Genomic DNA, 22,751 nt, shown 5'->3' with positions numbered 1-22,751 from the left:
GATATATTCCCAAGGCAGGGTGTTGAGCAATTTGGAAGGTGACTTGAAGGTCTTTCCACCACCCATAAGGGATAAGTCAGAAACATGATGGAATTCTCTAAGTTGCCTGGATGAGTGCACTGCCAACAACTCTCAAGAAGCTTTACTCCATCTAGGACAAAGTAGCAGCACTGGGCTTCAAAACAACTGTTACTCACCCAAACTACATTGACAGCACCTTCCAAACCCACAACCGCTACCACCAAGAAGGACAAGGGCAGTGGGTGCATGAGAAATCAGTCACCTGCAGATTTCTCTCCTAGTTGCTCACCATCCTGACTTGTAAATATATTGCTAGTCTTTCATCATAGCTGGGTTTAAATCCTGTCCAACAGCACTGCCTGAGTACCCTCTTCGTAAGTACTACATCAGTTTAAGAAGGCAGCTCACCCCCATCTTTATGTGGGCAGTTAGGAATGGGCAATAAAAATGATACCCTCGTGTCTGCTGTCCTTGAACTTCTAGTTGAAGTATAGGAAGAGCTGTCAAAGAAACTCCTTGGTGAGTCGCCAGCAGAGCACATAGTAGATGATACCCATTTCGGCCATAATAGAAAGGGTGGGTTTTTGGATTGCTATAATCCTGGTCAAGAAATCTGCCTTGTGCTGGATGAAAATGAGCTTCTTGAATGGTGCTGCATCTGTACACATTCAGGCAAGTGAAGACTATTCCATTAAATTCCAGACATCTGCCTTGTACATAATGAAGTCAGAAGTTGAACCAGTTGTGGTAGTATATCACCTGATCTCGTAGCCAGAGCATTTTTGTGGCTGATCTGTTCAATTTCTGTTCAGTGCTGATGTCTAGAAGGTTGGGTGTTTTTTGCAATTGTTTTTTAAGGGGAAGTAATGAGTTGGAGTTGGTCGTTGTGTAGTACTGGGTGTTGGGTACATTGGGTGTTTTTTGCAATTGTTTTTTAAGGGGAAGTAATGAGTTGGAGTTGGTCATTGTGTAGTACTTGTGTAGCATGAATATTACTTGGCACTTATCAGCCTGATGTTCTTCAGGTCCTGGTCTATATGCTCAAGGACCATTTACCCCCAAACACTACGCACTACAACTTCACTCTGACCTAATAGTGGAAGGAATGCCTTGAACGCTGCCCTCGTTTAGAACGTGCAATCTCACACAGTTGGGTACTTGGTGCTTTGAGTGTGTTTGCTTTCTGCCTGGTGACTTGCTGTGTGTAGAGGCCACCTTGAAGAAACCCTTTATATCTGCAAAGTGTCAATTTCTCAGTTGGTGGCTGAAGGTGTCATGTAAGGAAGTGTCGTTTTCCTTCTTAGCCACTGTTGCCTGGCTGAGTAGATATTCTTGGCTATCAGAAAGAAGAAAAACACAAAGATAAGATCATAAAGAGAGTAAGCAGCAAGCAAGAGATATGTGTGTGCATTGTCAGCAGTTTCTAAATCTGATAAAAAGGGCAAATAAGATCCGAGAAGAAATATTGGGTCTGTATGTACTGTTATCTTCAATGACCTCTGCACCATTGCTGGGCATGCTCAATGGCAGTTGCACCAATAATTCTAGCAGTATCTCCTCCAAGCTAGTTTGACCTCTTCACTTGCTGGTAGCTGCTTCACTAGAGGGAGAGGCTGAGAGGGGCAAAGAGAGAGATGTGTACAAGCTGTAAAATGCAGGTGTATATAAATTTTAAAGTTGTGACTGATGCACATTGTTAGGTGAGTGAAGAGGGTGTATACATTGGAGGAATGAATTAGGGAGAATTGTTGAGAATTGGGATTTGATCACTGACCTTGACAGCATCCATGAGATCATTAAACATTGTGCACTATGTCCATGTCCTTTGGACCCCTCTCCTGGCATTGATCTCAAGTGCAGACTTCTGTAGCTTCACTATTTTTATTTGGATTTGGACCTGTGGGGTGTCCTGGTAACCTATGATTCAAGTACTTTTCTCTTTCTCTTGTGAATAAGGGTGTTCAGAGTCTTCAGTGTCTTCACTCTCTTTGATGTGCTCTCATCTTGCCCAATCTTTGAATTGACTCTCACCAGCTGTTGCAGACATCACTTCACTTAAAGTAGCTTTCTTCAAATTGGTGCCAGCCACTCATTAAGTTTCACATGGTGGCTGTACACAAAGCTATTACAGCATGTTTAAACAGTTTTATAGTTGAAATCTTGATGAAATGGTGGGAGCAGAGATTTTGTATTCACCTTGCACTGGGTCATAGATGTAAAGATATCTTTCTATTGTTTGAGGAAGAGCAGGGTATTTCCCTGGTATCTGTTGAGACACACCGCTTAAACTAATCTTTCCCCCATTGCTATTTATGGGGCTTATGCAGAGTGGTTTCCATGTTTTCATACATATACTTTAATTTTTTTAGCTGTGAAGAACTTTGGGATGTGATGGAGGTGGGCTTGTAAGGATGCATGTTCATTCTTTACAAATATTATTTTGTAGTTAACTGTGAATATCTCTTCACATAATGAGCCTATAATTTTTTCCTCAATCTGTATGGGAAGATGCTGCACATTTGCTGATTAGTAAGACTAATAAATGGCCAATAATTGAGACTAATGTTGTGGGGGACTGCAACGGTGAGTAGAGTCCTACTACTTTAGAGAACAAATGTGATTGATATTGGCATTATTGTGTGACTTGCACACCATGACACAGTAAAACTCATTCAACAAAATTCTGTTACTAAATATTATAATGTGGTATTGAAGGAATATCAGGTAGTTCAAAACCAAACTTAAAACTGAGATGCTGGTTACTTTCATAATTTGAAGGCACTGTATTTGGTGAATTCAAAGTGTAAAAATAATCTGTGCAGGGGTATTGCTAGTAATTCCACATATGTTGTGCAAGGAAGTTGATGATGGGCATTTTTTATGACATGTCAGTGATGCTCACAATGCAGGGATAGTTGTGAGTTCATAGGCTTTAATAAAAGATTTATTAGGAAATAGTCTTCAAAATATTCCAGTAATGCACAGACATTTAACTAAGTTTGCTTAGACATTTTCACTTCCATCTCAGTATAGCCACATTTTGGCTGCTCAAATATTTATAAATATTATTAGCATATTATTAACTGCCACTGTCCATTGAATCTAGGAGGAGAAGTACTCCCAGGTAAAATAGAAGAGGAGATTCCTGCAAATTATTCTCATTGTGAATATAAATACACGACCCTTGACTTCAAAGTGTATCCATGTGTTGAAGAATTTAATAACAAAGCACATGACCAGGTATGCTGATTATTTAAGACATTTGAAAAATATTTTGGAGGCTTTATGCCACTGCAAAGTAGCTACATTGCTGATGCCCATCGATTATATTTTCTGTGATCTGCTGATTACTGTCTCGATGCTCAATTTGGACATTGTTCAAATCCAAAATGCATTTACTTTTGTTTACTTGAACACGTCAAATCCAAAATACTTTGTAGATAATTGTCCTATATTCCCAAGACCTTTCAAGGATTTTATTTCTTGCCGGCTCGTTGACACTTTAGTTTTCAAATAAGATAGTTTCTGCTAATTTGTAATGTAAGAGAAAAATAAGAGGAAAAAGCAGTCTTTGTGTTTCTGTTTGCAGTCTTACATGTTGCCTGATAGGGTGGTGGAGGCAAATTCATTGGGGGCTTTTAAGAGGGGCTTGGATGGGCACATGAATGAGAGGAAAATGGAGGGATATGGGCATTCTGTAGGTAGGAGGGATTAGCTATGTCAGCACAACATTGTGTGCCGACGGGCCTGTTCTGTGCTGTACTGTTCTACGTTCTTTATCTATTTCTATATGAGTGTTGTAGTTGGCAAAAATATATAGACATTAATGTGATTCCTAGAAAGTTTCAGTCATCAATTTAAAAACAAAGAGGACTTTTGAGCAGGTTGTAATTTCATAAATGTATCTTTTCTTTACTGTAAGTACTGAGCATTGTTTTACATAGATTCAGAGCGTAGCAGATATTCATGCATCCATATTTTCCACTTTGCCACATAGTATAAAATCCTGTGGCAGGTAAATTGGTTTATTATTATCACATGAGGTACAGTGAAAAACTTGTCTTGCATACTGGCTATACAGATCATTTCATTACAACAGTGCATTGAGGTAGTACAAGGTAAAACAATAACAGAATTCAGAATAAAGTAGACAATAAGGTGCAAGGCCATAATGAGGTCAAGAGTCCATCCTATCATAATAGGGGACTGTTCAATAGTCTTATAACAGCAGGATAGAAGCTGTCTTTGAGCCTGGTGGTACGTGCTTTCAGGCTTTTGTATCTTCTGCCCGGGTGGGGGGGGGGGGGGGGGGGTGGCGGGGGGAGAAGAGAGAATGTCCGGAGTGGGCAGGGTCTTTGATTATGTTGGCTGTTTCACCAAGGCAACGTGAAGTGTAGAGAGTGTTCATGGAGGGGAGGCTGGTTTCTGTGATGTGCTGAACTGTGTCCACAACTCTCTGCAGTTTCTTGTGGTCACGGGCCGAGCAGTTGCCAGAGTAAGTGACATTAGAGGAAGGCCACGTTTCCAACCATAATTTGCCAGCATGAAATCTGCTTTATTTTTCATCAGGTGTTCACAGATGAAGTCCAGCCTTTCACATTGGATGAAGAATTTGATTATAACTGTGTTTATTTCAAACCCAAGTATACCGAGGCTGAACTTAAAACTCTTTCTGCCTTGTCACAACAGCGAAGAGAAAGTGGAGAATATAATGCAGCAAAATTGAATGATTCTGTCTTATAATGCAGTTGTCATTTTCTGGTGCAGTCTACCAGGCAGCATGACTTTCTGTTTCAAACAGTTGTTACATTTGAAGCAGAATATGGTAAGGAGAACTTTCTAATCCCACAAAAACTTCTACTAATTGAAATCATGCAGTGAAATGTTAACAAATTTCATATTTTTTAAATGACATTTGTTCTTATTTTAAATCATGAAATTAGATAAAGATATAAAGTGACTTTGATTCATTTGTGTTATTTCTTTATCTGTATTACAAAGCATTATTTCATCCCATTAGAGATGTTATAGTTATTATAAAATACAATAGATACCAGTCCACTTTCACTCGTACTCAATAATTGGGATTCATGTATAGAATGAGGGCATGTTTGCCCATCTCTAATTGTCTGTGACAAGACTGTGGAGGTACTGCCTTGAATTGCCATAGTGAAGGTCCACCATTGGTGCTGATATAAAGTAACAGGATTTTAACACAGTTTTGATTAAGAAACAGTGATTTATGGGCAAGTTGGTTTAGTGTATGACTTGGAAGTAGTTGTCCCATGTGCCTGCTGCCCTTGCCTTTCTACATGGTAGAACTTCAGAGTTTAGGAGATGCCATTGAAGAAATCTTCGTGATATATTCTGCTGTTATCACAATGGTGATGAGAATAGTGACTGTTTAAGGTGCTTTGTGCATACTAATCAAGGAGGCTTTTTTGTTCTGGATGGCTTCAAGCTTTATTTTGCAGCACGTCTGGAGTATTCTATTGCATTCCAGACCTACCTTGCAGAGTGTGGAAAGGCTTTGGTGAATCTGGATGTGAATCACAGATCAGAATACTTGTTTCTGCCCTGATCCTGTAGCCATGGTATTTTGATACATCAATATTCTGGTCTGTAGTGGCTCCCATGACATTGATGATGGTGGATTCAATGACAGAAGTGCTGTTAAGTGTCACAGGGAAATAGTTAGTTATCCTTGTGCTGGAAGTGATCATTTCCCTGTGTGCCCTGGATTTTGTTTGCCACTCAGTAGTGTTGCATGTGACACAAACTAATTCTTTGTCAGTGCTCTTGGAAATAGAACTGTGAACATTCCTATTTCTGATACACTGGAAGAAGAGTCACTGATGAAGCAGTTGAAAATTGTTGGACGTTAGATATTGCCATGAGCACTAGTGTCCTAGGGCTGGGATGTTTGGTTTCCATCAACTATAACAACCTTCCTGTGAGCTAAATGAGGCTCCATCTAGCAGAGAGATTTATCCCAAGCCCCAATGATTTCAATGTTAGTTGCTTCCCTCAGTAATCGGAAGGGCATTTTGTCTGTTCCAAAGCTATATTGAGGTTTGGAGCTAAGTGATCCTGATAGAATGCAAACCAAGTAATGATTTATTGATCACATTGTGATACTTTTGCTGAAATCTTCTGTTACATTGCCATTGATTGAGAGTAGACTGATTGGGCTGAAATTGGACAGATTAGAACTTTCCCAAACACATCATAATCGTACAAATTTTAACTTTGACCACAAGACACAGGAGCAGAATTAGGCCATTCGGCCCTTTGAGTTTGCTCTGCCATTCGATCTTGGCTGATTTATTTTTCCCTCTCAACCCCATTCTCCTGCCTTCTCCCCGTAACCTTTGATGCTCTTACTAATCGAGAACTACCAAACTCCGCTTTAAGTATACCCAGTGACTTGGCCTCCATAGCCGTCTGTGGCAATGTATTCCACAGATTCACCACCTTCTGGCTAAAGAAATCCCTCCTCATCTCTGTTCTAAAGGGATGTCCTTCTACTTTGAGACTGTGTCCTCTGGTCTTAGACTCTCCCACTACTGGAAGCATCCTCTCCATGTCCATTCTATCCAGGCCTTTGAATATTCGGTAGGTTTCAATGAGATTCCTCCTCATCCTTCTAAACTCCAGTGAGTACAAGCCCAGAGCCATCAAACGCTCCTCATACGTTAACCCTTTCATTCCCGGGATCTTTCACGTAAACCTTCTCTGGACCCTCTCCAAAGCCAGCACATCCCTCCTTAGATATGGAGTCCAAAACTGCTCACAATACTCCAAATGTGGTCCAACCAATGCCTTATAAAGCATTACATGCTTGCTTTTGTATTCTAGTCCTCTTGAAATGAATGTTAACATTTGCATTTGCCTTCCTTACTACAGACTCAATCTGCAAGTTAACCTTCAGGGAATCCTCCACTAGGACTCCCAGGTCCCTTCACACCTCCAATTTCTGAATTCTTTCCCTGTTTAGGAAATAGTCTAAGCCTTTATTCCTTCTACCAAAGTGCATGACCATACAATACACTTCCCTAGGCTGTATTCCAATGGCCACTTTGCCCATTCTCCCACCCTGTCCAAATCCTTCTGCAGACTTCCTGCTTCCTCAACATTACCTGCCTCTCCACCTATGTATCATTTGCAAACTCGGCTGCAAAGCCCTCAATTCCGTTATACAGATCATTAACATATAACATGAAAAGTAGCGCACCCAACACTGACCCCTGCAGAACACCACTAGTCACCAGCAGCCAACCAGAAAAGGCCCTCTTTATTTCTACTCTCTGCCTTCTGCCAGTCAGCCAATCTTCTATCCATGCTAGTACCTTTCCTGTAGTACCATGGGCTCCTATCTTGTTTGGCAGCCTCATGTGCGCTCCTTGTCAAAGACCTTCTGAAAATCCAAGTAAACAACATCCACTGAATCTATTTTATCCATGCTGCCTGTTACTTCCTCAAAGAATTCCAACAGATTTGTCAGGCAAGATCTCCCCTTAAGGAAACCACGCTGACTCAGCGTATTTTATCATGACCTTCCAAGTACCCCAAAACCTCATCCTTAATAATGAATTCTAACATCTTACCAACCACTGAAGTCAGGCTAACTGGCCTATAATTTTCTGTCTTTTGCCTTCTTTGTTGAGTTGATGCCAATGCAGATGCTGGACTGGAATAGTTTGATTAGAAATGTGCCTCTTTTTAAGGCATAAATCTTAAAATACTACTGCTGAATGTTACAGCTGATGGGATTTATTGTATTTGGGCATTTTTTGATATTAAGTGGCATGAATCAAACTTCTGTGATGACAGCAAATTCAAGCAGAGGCTGAGATAAAATATCCATCTGATATTTCAGGCTGGAGATGGTTCCAAAAGCTTCAATCTTTTGTACTTGTGCCAGCTGTTAATGAGAATAGAGAGGTTTGCAAAATTCCCCTTCTTCAAATCTGATTAGGTGTTTAATTATCTACCAATGAAAAGATTCATTTGTTTTGGCATTGTACAATGTGTGCAATAAAGTGAGTTGACTAATGGAACTTTACAGTACATTAGTAAGACTTGTTTTACACTATTTTGTATGTTGCTGAATATTTGGAAAATTATGGAGTCGTATAGCACAGAAACAGGCCCTAAAGGTCATCATGTCCATGCTCACCATTGTACTTATCTATACTGGTCCCATTTACCCGTGTTTGGTCTTTAGCCTTCTATGCTTTGGCAATTCAAGTGCAGCTTCCTTCAAACTAGATAGAAGCAGCAGGTGGATAATGTGCCACATGGAACTTGAGCTTTGTTGATCAGTATTGCTTTTGTTGCAAATTATTATTTATTCTTAATCTTAGGCAAGTTTCAATTGGATTTTTACTTCTAATTTGCTCATTCAATTTTACTATTTTTGTTCTTAAGATTAAATAATTATTTGTTCTGTTCACTTTTATTCACTATCAGCTTGGTAAATAAGTTTTTTCTTATTTGTCTGTATTTCAAACTCAAAACAACATTTAAGAATGGCGACTTAATTGGATGAACAAATTGGATAATTCTTATTCTGGAGTTTTAGATAAGCCAAAATATATTTGCATCTTGTATTGTATTTGTTTGTGTTTGATAGCATACCGAAGGAAGGCAACTTTGTGTTAATGCACATGAAGGTTTGCTTGTGCTAAAGAAATTTCCAGTAGCTCATAATATTTTCTTATAATTGGAGGACATCAAAAATAGTAAAACATCATGCTCATTATTTCCTTACCCATTATTTTTATTTGAAGTGTATTTTCACAACTTTTTTGTAAATCATATCCTCAGGTTTTCAATAGTGTGTTTGTTGACCATTATATATATTAAAAAATCACTGCAGATCATTTCCATGTGTGGTTGCATTTGCCAACAAGTGGGATTTGGACCACCTTGATTCAATTAAAGAAAATGAGAAGGAGGTATTTATAGAAATGCTATTCATTCCAAGAGTAGTTGCCAGCTCATTCTTCTAGAAGTTAGAATCTAGTCTTCATTTCAAATATTTGTTGGATTAATTTGCGGAAACATTTGCCTGTGATTTCCAACACTGTTGACCTTGACTCTGTTAGATCTGTTGAAGGCTGACTCAGATCTCATAGGTCAAATAGTAATTAAAGGATTAAAATTTTGGAGATGAAATTTGGCAAAGATGTTGAGAAATGTAGAAATTTTAAATGTGATTCATTGACATTTGTTTAGGTTTTGGTTTCTGAAAATAGCCTTTTGTTAATGTTCCTATAAAGTTATTTGAGCATACCTCTGTGGGGCTGTGCTTCCTGTGTTGAAAGTGCAGTGTTTTTGGAACTCGCATCAGAGAATTGATGTCACCACGTGAACCTCAGTTCACAAGTTATCTTTAACTGTTAAGGCATGGTTATCATGGGTTTCATTGTAATCTTGATTGGAACTTGTTTATCTTCTGTCATTTATTATATCACTTTTACATGCCTAACTTGAGAAATTCAATGATGAAATCAAACACTTTGGTACCATTTGTGCAAAACTGAGAGCTGAGAGTTTTGGCGAGTGAAGACTGGCAGCCAGTGATAAAAGTTGCAGAATCATATAGCACAGAAACAGGTTTCTTGAGTCCATGCCGACCATCAAGCACCTATTTACTCTAATACCATACTAATATCTTTTTATTCTCCTGACTTTCTGATCAACTCACCCCTTGTATGCCTTTGGCTTGTGGGAGAAAAATTACATGCAAACTCAGACAGCACCAGGGTTGAACCTGGGTCATTGCAAATGTGAGGCAGCAGCTCTATTGGCTAAACCACTATCCCGCCCCTTTCATAAGGGTTTGGATAGCATTGTGACTAAGGTGGAGCTGAGACAAACATCATTTCAGAGCCAGAAGTAAGCCATTTTGACACTGGTCAGGAAAGGGGATTTGAAGTTCATCTGTGCTCTGGATTGAAAAAGAAGTCTCAGTTTCCAGCCTCAGAGCTAGTATCCAGGGATGGAGAATTGACCACATGCCATTTTGTGGGATTTGCCAGCAGCTGACATTAACAGTTATGGCCTACCCCATAGAGAGTTGTCTGATCCAGAACCTAATACCATTCAGACAAGCTGACAACATGGAAATGGGTATGGAGTTGAGATATAGCTGTGTGTTGTTTGCATTTGTGCTGAAGCTGATCCTCTGTCTACAGGCATCATCACAAAGAGGTGCACACCAGCTCAGTTATTTGATTTTAAAATGAGGTTACACAAACTGATTAACAAATTTAAGCTGGTTAATAGCTTTTGTCCTATTAATTCTCAAAGGTGGTAATTCATTCTCAGACAGTGGAAAATGTGAAACAGGAAACAGGTACTTTGTTCATTAAGTCCACAACTTGCAGACAGATCCTACCATAAATCCTACCCTATTCCAGCAGGAAATCAGTCCTTGATCCCCAATATTCAAGAAATGATGCAATAATTAAAATTCTTAATGTTTAAGAAGAGAGAATTCAAGGAGTGCAGATATTTAGGAGCTTTGTAAGGTTGGAAGGATTGCAAAGCTAGGGAGGGTCCAGACCATGGAATGATTTGAAAACATAACCAATGCCATGATTATAAGAATATTATTTAACAAGGAGCTAATGTCAGCGAGGGAGCAAGAGTGATTGGTGAGTTTGATGTTATGAAGACACAATGACAATTCTGCACTATTGCTGTAGTGCAAATTGCACCAAATAGTTTGGTAGCCTGTATTTACACAGACAACAAATAAACTGAAAATGAGAGGAGAAAGATCCAGCAGAGCATTGGGAGCTAGGGGTTGGTTGGGAGAACGAGGTGGTACCAATGGAGTTTCGGGAGCCTAAAGTCAGGTGGGAGAGCGAGGAAGTCCAGATGGAGCTTCAGCAGCTTGGAGGCAGGTGAGTTTCCAATCCTCTGGAGATCAGGAACACGAAGAGCTGCTGGTTGAAAGAATGGATACGGCAGAGAATGAAGAAGAATTATGAACCCTGACACATTTGGGAAAGTGAGGCCCAGAGCTGTGGAAAGAGAAAGGGATGGAAGGTACTGACACATGGCAGAGATGGTAGAGCATAGGACACGGAGGGAAAACCATGGGGAGAAGTGGTGAATTGAATGCTTGTACCTGAGATACAAACTAAGAGGCCTGGAAACAGAGCTGGAAGCCACATGGGAAAATGTGACAGTGAAGACAAGTACTGAGGAAGGATATGTGGCAGTAGTAGTGAGTCGTGGTTTAAAAAAAAACATGGTTAAGGAGCCGGACAGCAGTGGAAACCACAGAGGGGGAGCAGTGAGAGAGGGTCTCATAGAACTCTTGTTGGAGTGGAGAAGAAAACCTCTTCAACGTTGGCCTACCTTGAAGAGACTGGAATAGTACAATGGAGATACACGAGACTGCAGATGCTGGAATCTGGAGCAACAAACAATCTGCAGGATTTTGACCTGAAATGTCGACAATTCCTTTCCTCCCACAGATTCTGTACGACCCACTGACTTCCTCCAGCAGATTGTTTTTTGCTCAATATTCCAGCATCTGCAGTCTCTTGTGTCTCTAAACTGTAAATAGGGAGAGGGGTACAACAACAGTTATGATATGCCTATATGCACATTGCAGGGATGTTTATGAAACAGAAAACTGGAGCATTTCAGAGTGAACTTGACAACTATGCTTGACCATCTCTGCCTTGAAAGCTGTAGTAAAGTTACAGTCATATAAATATATTGTGTGTTTTCTTCTCTCAGCCAAGAATGAGCAATGTATATCTATATTGTACTGAAATTGTAGATTTGGTGATCAGATTTACAAATGTAATTTTTTAAATCTTTGTTTTATTTTACCACAGTTCACTTTCATGAGCAGCTGCTACATTGCAGAAACAACAGCATGTATTTTGATTATAAAGCATAATTTTATTGTGACTGCAAGCAGAGTACTAGATAGAAAGGAATTTGCAGTTAAAAGCATTGTGGCTAAGATTTTTGTACCCCTGATAGTTTGTGCTGTTAAATTTTGCAGTTTTTCATTAAACTGTATGCAGAGTTGTAAGATAATTACAGATGGTTCAAGCTTGTATTTGAAACAAAGAAGCCTAAAGCCAAAGAAAAGACCACATGAGTTTCAGTTAAGTGCACCGCAAAGATGTATATGTGATTATGGGCTTTCCCACTCCAAGCAGCTCAGAAGTGGGTTTAAGTGACAGTTGCCACAGGTGGGCGAAGGTATAGCACATGTGGTAAGAATTACCTCAAATTGAGAGTGTTCCAATGTGATTGGATCATTTCTAGGCCATTCAAAAAAAACTGCGTCCAGCAATGTCAGGTGCTCACTGTTTTGCATGTTAAAGCTTAACATGATTTTTTCGAGCATTGTTAGCTTTTTGCAAAAGTATTTCTTGAGTCGAACAAAACCATCTAAAATATTAACATAGATCCTTTGCAAATTCATATCCTCAAGTGTTTTGTAGGTGCAAAGTAGCATCCATCAATTTGTGAGATTTGGTGTTTTTAATATGGTTGGAATGGGTTCAGTTCCTGGGATATCATGGCAAATTTCCCAAAATTCCCACAGTGAAATCTGGACATGGGCAGTCTGTTAGGATTTTATTAGTAAATTCAGCAATGGGATCGTAGTGCAGATGGGTATGGGGCCACAGGAATGAGGGAAAACAAAAGGGGAGGGGGAAGGGGGGAAAGAGAGGGAAGGGGTTACTGGAAGTTAGATAAATTGATGTTGATGCTGTCAGGTTGGAGACTACCAAGGCGGAATATGAGGGGCTGCGCCTCCAACCTGCGTCTGGCCTCAACGTGGCAGTAGTGGAGGCCATGGATAGACATGTCAGTGTGGGAGTGGGAAGTGGAATTGAAGTGGCTGGCCGCCAGGAGATCCTGGCTGTTGTGGCGGATGGAACGAAGGTGCTCGACAAAGCGGTCACCCAATCTGCATCGGGTCTCCCGATTATAGAGGAGGCTGCACCGGATACAATAACTGACACCCTCGGGTTCACAGGTGAAGCGCTGCCTCACCTGGAAGGATTGTTTGGGGCCCTGAATGGTGGTGAGGGAGGAGGTGTAGGGACAGGCGTAACACCTTGCATGGTTGCAGGGATAAGTGCCGGGAGGGTCATAAGTGGGGAGGGACGAGTGGACAAGGGAGTTGCAGAGAGAGCAATCCCTGAGGAAGGTGGGGTGGGGGGGGGGGGGAAGACGCACCTGGTGGTGGGATCCCATTGGAGGTGGCTGAAGTTGTGATGTTTTGGAATGCTAGGTTCGTGTGGTGGTAGGTGGGGACATGTGGAACCCTGTCCCTGTTATGGCGGGGGTGGGGGGGGTGTGGGGATGGGGTGTGGGCAGACGTATGGGAAATGGAGGAGATGTAGGTGAGGGCTGCATTGATGGTGTGGAAGGGAAACCCCGTTTACTGCAAAAAGAGGACCTCTCCAATGTCCTGGAATGGAAAGCCTCATCGTGGGAACAGATGTAGCGGAGGAACTGGGAGAAGGGGATGGCATCCTTACAAGTGACAGGGTGAGAAGAGGTGTAGTCAAGGTAACTGTGGGAGTCAGTGGGTTTGTAAAAGATGTCGGTGGATAGTTTGTCTCTGGAGATGGAGACAGAGAGATCAAGAAAGGGGAGAGGGCTGTTGGAGATGGACCAAGTAAATTTGAGGGCAGGGTGAAAGTTAGAGGCAAAGTTGATGAAATTGATGAGCTCAGCATGGGTGCAGGAAGCAGCACCAATGCAGTCGTCAATGTAGCAGAGGAAGAGTTGGGGAGCGTTCCCAGTGTAGGCTTGGAACATAAGACTTTTCCACGTAGCCAAGGAAAAGGCAGGCATAGCTGGGGCCCATGTGAATGCCCATGGCTACACCTTTGGTCTGGAGAAAGTGGGAGGAGCTGAAAGAGAAGTTGTTGAGGGTGAGTACCAGTTCTGCCAGACGGAGGAGGGTGGCAGTGGAGGGGAACTAGTTAGGTCTGTTGTCGAGAAAGAAGCGGAGAGCCTTGAGGCCTTCCTGATGGGAGATGGAAGTGTAAATGAAGAGGGGCTTATGATTACAATTAGGTCCCAAACAATGTTCAGTTAATCTAAGGAGTGACTAATTTTGTTGATTGAGATTAGTTACAGTATTTAAAAGCCTCCTTGAATTGTGTAATCTTACTTTCCCCGAAGAAGTTATTTTTTAAAGGACAATTTTGCTAGTTAATATATGGAAATTTGAGATAGGTTAGCATTTATTATGACCTGTTTATTTCAACTGAATTTGCATAATCACTCAAGGCAGACATCATTAAAATACTGAGAAAATATATGATGAAATTATATTGCATTGCTTTCAGTTTTTGACTTGATTTTGAAAATGGAGAGTAATATCTTTAGAATAAGGCCCTCTCACATGGCAAGAACACCATGTGTAGATAGACTAAAAACAGGCCCATGAGCAGTCATGATAAGAGATTGGAAGAGGGGTCCAATGTTGATTTATCGAGCAAACAGTAGAGGAACTACTGAAATAGTACTGAAAAAGTAGGAGATCAAAGAAGCAATGAGTTTTGATGAATAAGCTATTTTATGTACAGGCTGCTCTGTATTGTATTTAAATATTCACATGACATTTTACCAGACTCCAGTATAAAGTATTTAAACAGTTAAAGAGACTCAGAGAAGATGATGAGAGAGAAAAGAGAAGGAAAATAAGAGTCAGCCATTTTTGAGATATAAGCACACAGAGGTTCAAAATTCTTGTGTGACTGCTAAGTCCTTTGCCAGGTGCTGCGATGATGTGTATTTAATCTGTTAAAACACATGCTCTGTAAATATTTGCTTAAAAAGATACTGTTACAATATTACAGTATGGCATTTAAGAATTCCTATCCTTTGCAGCAGGTCGAAGCTTACAGAGAGATATTGATAGGATGCAGAGCTGGGCTGAGAAATGGCAGATGGAGTTCAATCCGGAGAAGTGTGAGGTGGTACACTTTGGAAGGACTAACTCCAAGGCGGAGTACAAGGTAAATGGCAGGATTCTGGGCAGTGTGGAGGAGCAGAGGGATCCAGGGGTTCATATCCACAGATCACTGAACGTTTCCTCACAGGTGGATAGGGTAGTTAAGAAAGCTTACGGGATGTTTGCATTCATAAGTCGTGGGATCGAGTTTAAGAACCATGAGGTAATGATGCAGCTCTACAAAACTCTGGTTCGACCACACTTGGAGTACTGTGTCCAATTCTGGTCACCTCATTATAGGAAGGATGTGGAAGCGTTGGAGAGGGTGCAGAGGAGATTTACTAGGATGCTGCCTGGATTAGAGAGTATGGATTATGAGGAGAGACTAAAGGAGCCAGGGCTTTACTCATTGGAGAGAAGGAGGATGAGGGGAGACATGATAGAGGTATACAAAATATTAAGAGGAATAGATAGAGTGGACAGCCAGCGCTTCTTTCCCAGGGCACCAGTGCTCAATACAAGAAGGCATGGCTTTAAAGTAATGGGTGTGAAATATCAGAGGGAGGTTTTTCACCCAGAGAGTGGTTAGTGCATGGAATGCGCTGCCTGGGGTGGTGATGGAGGCTGATACGTTGGTCAAGTTCAAGAGATTTTTAGATAAGCATATGGAAGAACTTAAAATAGAGGGATATGTGGGAGGAAGGGGTTAGATAGTCTTAGGCGAGGTTTAAAGGTCGGCACAACATGGTGGGCTGAAGGGCCTGTATTGTGCTGTATTGTTCTATGGTTCTAAGGTATGCAGATATTGTTTATATCAGGCTTATTATTATTATATCATGTTTAGCACACCTAGCAGCTTTTGTGAAATCCTTCCCAACAATTTCCACATTCTATTTTCTAAACAATATTTGAATATATGACTCATTTTCCATATTTTTGCAACCTTTTGTCACCTGATTGTAATTCCACATTTCATAAACATTACTGCAAAATGATTAGATTATACCTTGGGCTTCAACAGTGACACTTTCATCCTATTTGATTAATTCTGTTAAAACTCGTGCTCTGTAAATTTTTGCTCAATAAGATACAGTTATAATATTGCAGATGCCATTGTTAACTGCTTGTTGAATATCAATATTAGCAAAATCTTGAATTAAACAAATCTTATACTGTGACTAACTACATCCCAAAGCAGTTGAAAAAACATACAAATAACTTGTTTGAAATCTTCCCCCTTTTCCTTTGATCAAGCATAAATGTCTCCTGCAGCCCATTATTTGATTGCATCACATGTCCAAAATACATCAATTTCTTTTTGAGGATCATGGCCCTAAAGGAACAAATAAGAATAACAAGAAATTTAGTGAACATCACTGTTAGGGAACAACCAGCCTTAGTAAATGGAGGTTGAGTAAGTAATGATGTTCATAACGATTACATTTCAAGGATGTCACTGGTCAATTATATTCAGCACTTAGGTGTCAGGCAATTGCATTATGGACATCTGCAATTTTGTTTCCTTTGTACCGTTAGCACTTGCACTTAATTTCACTATGCACATCTTTATCTGTGATTTGAATTGCTGATGTTTTTAAGAGGCCAGTTTTTACACAGTAAAATTAAGATTTGCAAATACAGATGCAAATTTGCTTTGAAAGTATCCTGAGGGGTTTATGATTAAAAGTTGCAGCATTGTTTTTCCATTGTTCATGAGTTTTAGTTTCACAAATCCAAATTAAACATAATATTGATTTCGACATGACTTTGTCATATTTTCAAGACATTATACTGTCGGTTTGTTTATTATCATTAAAGAAAAACAATAATGAAGTTGTATTTTTTCTCTTGTACCTTTCTTATGTCCACCTGCACCAAAATCTCCCATTCTTCCCTCAGTACAGGCTGTTTACTACCATAAAATCTATGCTACTGTTTGGTAGGGAATGGCTAGCTTAATTATTTTGATGATGATGATGATATATCTTTATCAGTCACATGTACATTGAAACACGGTGAAATGCACCTTTTGCGTAGTGTTCTGGGGGGCAGCCTGCGACTGTCGCCACGCTTCCGGCGCCAACATAGCATGCCCACAACTTCCTAACCCATATGTCTTTGGAATGCGGGAGGAAACTGGAGCACCCGGAGGAAACCCACGCAGACACGGGGAGAACGTACAAACTCCTTACAGACAGCGGCAGGAATTGAACCCGGGTCGCTGGCACTGTAATAGCGTTACGCTGACCGCTACACTACCGTGCCTGCCCTTTTGTCTCTGATCAATGGTTATTGACAAAAGTCACAAGTTGTACATGATTAACTGAATCATCTGTTACTAATGTGATACCCTCCATCTAGTGGCATAGAAGAGAACTGAAAAAACTTGTGTATTTCTCAATGTTGCATTCAGATTCTTAGATATTCATTTATATTTTATTGGTTTCTGATTCTGTGCATTAGTTGGAAATGCATTACTTCGTAAAAATATTCATTATAAACATTAGTCAAAGATGATGTTTTCAACTTTTATAATCCGATGTCGCTTGTTATCATTCTTGGCCATGACACTTGATCATTGTGCTTTACTTCAATACCTCCACTGCTGTCCATGTGCATTGTTCCCTCTTGGTTCCATTCACAGCCATTATGATGCAAACATTCCATCATATCCAATGGCTTTTCTTCTGCTTGAGGTGTATTTTTCACTGGTTATTTCACCAATTATCTCCTTTCTTTTTATGATATCATGAATCTGTTTTCATGTGTGTGTCGATGACCGTTAACCCTGAGTCCTAAGGATATTACAGCACTTTGCTCCAACCTAACTGACTTGGTGATGTACTAAAAATTAATCTTAATACAATTCAAGTCTTTTTTTGATTTCTTTCTAAACCTCAAATTACTGTCTGACCAGATCTAAGTTTCCTCACCCACAATCAGTCTTCTATTAGGATTAAGTTCTTCCACATTATTACTCTATTTTTTGCTTTCCTTTTTCTTGTTCAAGTCAAGCCCAGGCCTTCATGACCACAAAATGTCTCATCCCAAACAGCCTACTGATTTGTGTTTTTTGTTGTAACTCTCCAAAAGTTAAAGGATTTCCAAATTCCATAACCAACTCTGAAATGCTTAGTTTTTTTATGGTGTTAGTTTTGCTGCCTTCAAAGCTGACTGACTTCCACAGTTCTGTAAAAACTGCACTGGCAATCTTCACACACGTTATCTGAGTAATTGCCTCAATTCTTGTGTGCCAACCACATATATATTTAATATTATGTTACTCTTTGTTACTATGGTGACGATACTCCAGAACCAAGGTCACTGAAATCCCCGTATTCAATCTGCAGTATTGCAAATAACGTTGGCATTTGTGTGTGTGCTTATGGGCTGACCTTCAAGCCGTCATTGACTCATTCACTATGGCATGTGAGAGAATGTGCCTTATGCTCAACATCTGCAAGACAGAAGTCTTCTACCGATTTGTCCCTGCTATACAACGCTGCCCTCCAACAATCAAGGTTCACTGGGAGATGTTAGAAATGTGGATAGCCTCCCATATTTCAGGAAGCAACTTTTGGCAAAGCCAGATGTTGCTGATAAAATTTACCACCAACTTTAATGTTCTGGCACAGGTTTTGATTGATTGAGAAAAACAGTGATGAAGATCAAGACCTTGAACCTAGAACATAGCTCACGGTCTATCAGCAGCAGTGATCCTTGCCCTCCAATATGCTTCTGAGAGCTGGACTACCTACAGTAGGCACCACAATGCACAGGAAAGATTCCACCAACACAAATTATCTTTGTAGTGACTTTTAAAGATTTTGCAGAGACAACATTGGTGTCCTCTTCCAATCCAATGCCCCCAGCACAGAGGATCTAATTATGCTAAGTTGGCTCCATTGGGCAGGCCATGTCATTGGTAAACCTGACACCAGATTCCCAAAATGGATGCTATTCTGAGCTCTGTCACAGGAATAGATTACAAAGCAGACAGATGAAAAGATTCAAGGATGTGCTGAAAAAAATACAACATCCCCAGTGACTCTGATAATCTCTGGCACATGACATTCAGTACGATATTAAGAATCTTGAGTACATGCATTGGGAGCAAATACAAGCTCTGAGCAAATGAGGGAAGGAGCCCACCTCCTTGCCAGTCTTCTATCTTATCTGTGGATGACTCCACATTTCTTACATTGGCCTCGGAACCTACAAAATTGGAGTGGAAGCAAGTCCCCCTCAATCCCAAGGGACTGCCTAAGAGAGAACATTTTTAACTCCCTTTAATTGTGTCTCTCCAAAGTACTCTCAACACAAAGTGCTTTGTTATTTCTTCAACATGCAAGGAATGTTACATAAATGCAAGTTGTAATCTTTTGACTGGAATGCATAACTGTAATATAGCCCACACCACATTCAATAGGTTCAAAAATCAGCACCTGTCTTTTAGATTTATTTTTGAATTACATCCACTTGCTGTTTTATTGTAGAAATATTGTAGCCGGGCATCTGGACAAAAGGATTTAGTTTGTGAAAACACAGGACATAAAATGACTTGGCACATACAATCTTTTTTTCAATATTGGATGAAACAGCGTTCATGTGTTTCACAGATCCAACATTCATGATTGTAGATAGTACAAAACTAGGAGAATTTATATTAGATAGACAAAATATTTCATAATTTAGCCTTTGCTACTCCACTTGGTTTAGCAAGTGTTGGCTGCCAAGGAGCAAGATATTAGGGCATTCTCTGGAAATTTATTCAAAGCAGAAGTGAACTGCTAATATTTCTTGCAAGCTTTTGCATTTAAGCAAAATGTTGAGGTGCAACACCTCTTACATAATCTGCCAAAAACAGCTTCTATTGTGTGTTTCTAAACATAATCAAGGAGGGCTTGGATGCAGTTCTTTGATGTAGAAAACGGAGGTTAGGAAGCAGTGTAGTTGTTGGTAATTAAATGTTGGATTGATAATTTCCCATTGTTGGACTATTTCCTGTGATGAACATCAACAATCAGATGAAGTTGTAGCTTTGTGAAATCATGCTGAGCATATCCTTCCCATCACTAAGTGCTCATGTGCTAATGTAAAAGCTATGTATTCAAGTACTAAGAATATTATATTGCACAATGTCTAAGAAGTTGCCAAGAACAAAAGCAATTTGTACAGCACTTTTAATCTGGTAACACAGACCAAAAGATTTAACAGAGGTATTATAAAATAAAATTTTGCTGAGCTATAAAAGGAAATGTGAGGAGCAAAAACCTATCCAAAATGGCAGATTTAAGGAGTGCATTAAAGGCAGAAAGCGAGGCAAAGAGATTAAGGAAGAGGATTCCAGAACTTAGAGCCTTATCAGCTGAAGAAATGGCCACCAATGGTACAGTTAAATTTTGAGATCAATAATAGATCAGAGGTTGAGGAGCACAAACATATTAAAGGGCAGGAAGGGCTGGAAGAAATTAGAGGTGGGTAGGATTGAGGCCATAATCATATTTGAAAATAACAGAGAATTATTAAATCAAGGCACTGCTTTACCCAGAGCCTATGTACATTAGCAATCATAGGTGTGGTGGGTGGACCGACAATGATGTGGGTTCATCCAAGGTCACCAGAGTTTTGGATTTGTTTGTGGTTACAGAAGGTGGAATAAAGGAGCTTAGGCTGGTGGTAACAGTGTCACGGGAAAGGCTTTCAGCAGAAGATAGCTGAGGTTAGGGTAAAGTCTGATGGTGTTCCAAAATGTGGTCCATAGCTGCTCCTAGGGCCTCATACATCACTAAGGTTGTGTACAGTTTGCCTCTGGTGTAGACACTTGGCAGTCAGGAGAGAATAAAATTGGTGACTGGAACAGAGTTTATACTTGGGACTGAAAATAATAGCATTGGTCTTCCAGTATTTAGTTGAAGAAAGTTTTGATGGCTTCTGGATATTGGGAAAGTAAATTGACAATTTAGAGAATGTGGAGATATTAGGAGAAAAGTATGCCATAATTTGAAACATGGTGCCAAGGGGCAGCATCCAAATAAGAATTTGGACCTAGGAAGGGTCGAAGGATCCTGCAAAGTGTGGGGGTGGGGGAGGCCGGTAGGGGGATATCTCAGGCTATGACTGGATAGGTAAAAGTGGAGCCAGGTATTGAAAGATACTGGAAGAGATTGGTGTATCACAAGAGGTAGAAGGGCCAAGAGGGATGAGGAGGTGTGAACTACCTTTTTCATCAATGGATTAAGATGACAATTAAGTAATTATTTTAAAGATTTAATTAATGCAACATTCACCCTAATTATGGATTAGATTGCATAAAATTGTATTATTCAACACACTGTTTTGATTTCTTTTCACACTGATAAAGAAATAGAGTTCTCTAATTTTCTAAAATCAAATCTGAATGAAACCATTCTAATACTAACTGTAATAATGAGTGACTAGGCATTTATGATTTAAATGTTATTCTATACGATATTGAATATGGGGTAAACAAAATATAATGGAGAGACAAATGACTCTGATAAGATAAAAGCAATGCATGAATTTACAGTGAATTCCCAAAGAAGTTACCAGGACTGGAGGGCTTGAGTTATAAGGAGAGACTGGATAGGCTGGGGCTTTTTTCCCCAGGAGCATAACAGGCTGAGGGGTGACCTAATGGAGGCACATAAAATCATGAGGGGCATAGATAAGGTGAATGGTCACAGTCTTTCTCTCAGGTAGGGAGGTCTAAAACTACTGGGCATAGGTTTAAGGTGAGAGGGGAAAAAATGAAAGGGGAGCAGAGGGGCAAGTTTTTCACACAGAGGGCGGTGGGTATATGGAACGAGCTGCCAGAGGAAGTGGTTGAGGCAGGTACAATAACAATGTTTAAAAGATATTTCGACAGGTACATGGATAGGAAAGGTTTAGAGGCATATGGGCCAGAATCAGACAAATAGGACTAGATCAGGTGGGCACTTTGGTTGGCATAGACAAGTTGGGCCAAGGGCCTTTTTCCATGCAGTTTTTAACTCTGACTAAATTGTCCAACGTTTAAAAGACACTGTAAGCATATTTCTGATAAGTGCAAAAAGCATCAAGGCAGCATGCAAGAACACAAGAAATTAGGAGCAGGACTAGGTCACCAGGCCCCTCAAGTCTGACCCGCTATTTAATATGATCGTGGCAGATCCATACAGATTAACTCCTCTTCTGTGTCAGTCCCCATAATGCTTAATTCCTTGATCTTCCAAATATTTATCTATCTCCACCTTAAATATTTTGAATAATCCCCACCACTCTCTGGAGCAGAGAAGTCCAGAAATTCCCAACCCTCTGAGAGAAGAAATTTCTACACAGCTCAGTTTTAAATAATTGGTCACTTATTTTGTAACCAAGTTCCCAAGTTCCCCTTCCCAAGTGAAAACTAATGATATTGGGAAAATTCAGTCACCCTCACATTAACCAGGTTTTATTAGAGTACAAGAGGGTACAAAAATACTAAATTGCATTCAGGAGAACATTTTTTAACCAGTATGTTGCAAGCCCAACAACAGGTAGGATAGGCTGGTATTAGTCTAGATGCAATGAAGAAGTATTATTGGGAGAGCAGTGATCAGATGCATTTTAAAATAGTTTATATAAATACAATAATATATTGCTTTATATTATACTATTATATTATTATTACTTATTATATTGTTTATATAATATAAACAATAATTAATTGTTTAAAGCTTCTCCTCACTTACATTTTCTATCCATTTTCAAAGGAATGGGACCACGT

The 22,751-nt window shown here is 40.0% G+C and overlaps 1 protein-coding gene across 1 annotated transcript in view; it reads left to right on the top strand.

Moving 5' to 3' along the window:
• The window catches only part of LOC127577969 (intraflagellar transport-associated protein-like), a 41,117-nt gene extending 32,359 nt beyond the window's left edge, over nucleotides 1-8,758 (top strand). The window contains exons 5-6 of the mRNA XM_052029677.1: nucleotides 3,128-3,261; nucleotides 4,591-8,758. Coding sequence (XP_051885637.1) covers nucleotides 3,128-3,261; nucleotides 4,591-4,764 — 308 coding nt within the window. The 3' untranslated portion in view covers nucleotides 4,765-8,758. The remainder of the gene's footprint in view (nucleotides 1-3,127; nucleotides 3,262-4,590) is intronic.
• Nucleotides 8,759-22,751: the final 13,993 nt, after the last annotated feature.

The sequence above is a fragment of the Pristis pectinata genome, chromosome 14 (assembly GCF_009764475.1).
Source record: "Pristis pectinata isolate sPriPec2 chromosome 14, sPriPec2.1.pri, whole genome shotgun sequence".
Taxonomy (NCBI): domain Eukaryota; kingdom Metazoa; phylum Chordata; class Chondrichthyes; order Rhinopristiformes; family Pristidae; genus Pristis; species Pristis pectinata.
The sequence above is the reverse complement of the archived record's forward strand: the minus strand, read 5'-3'. Positions and strand labels throughout refer to the sequence as shown.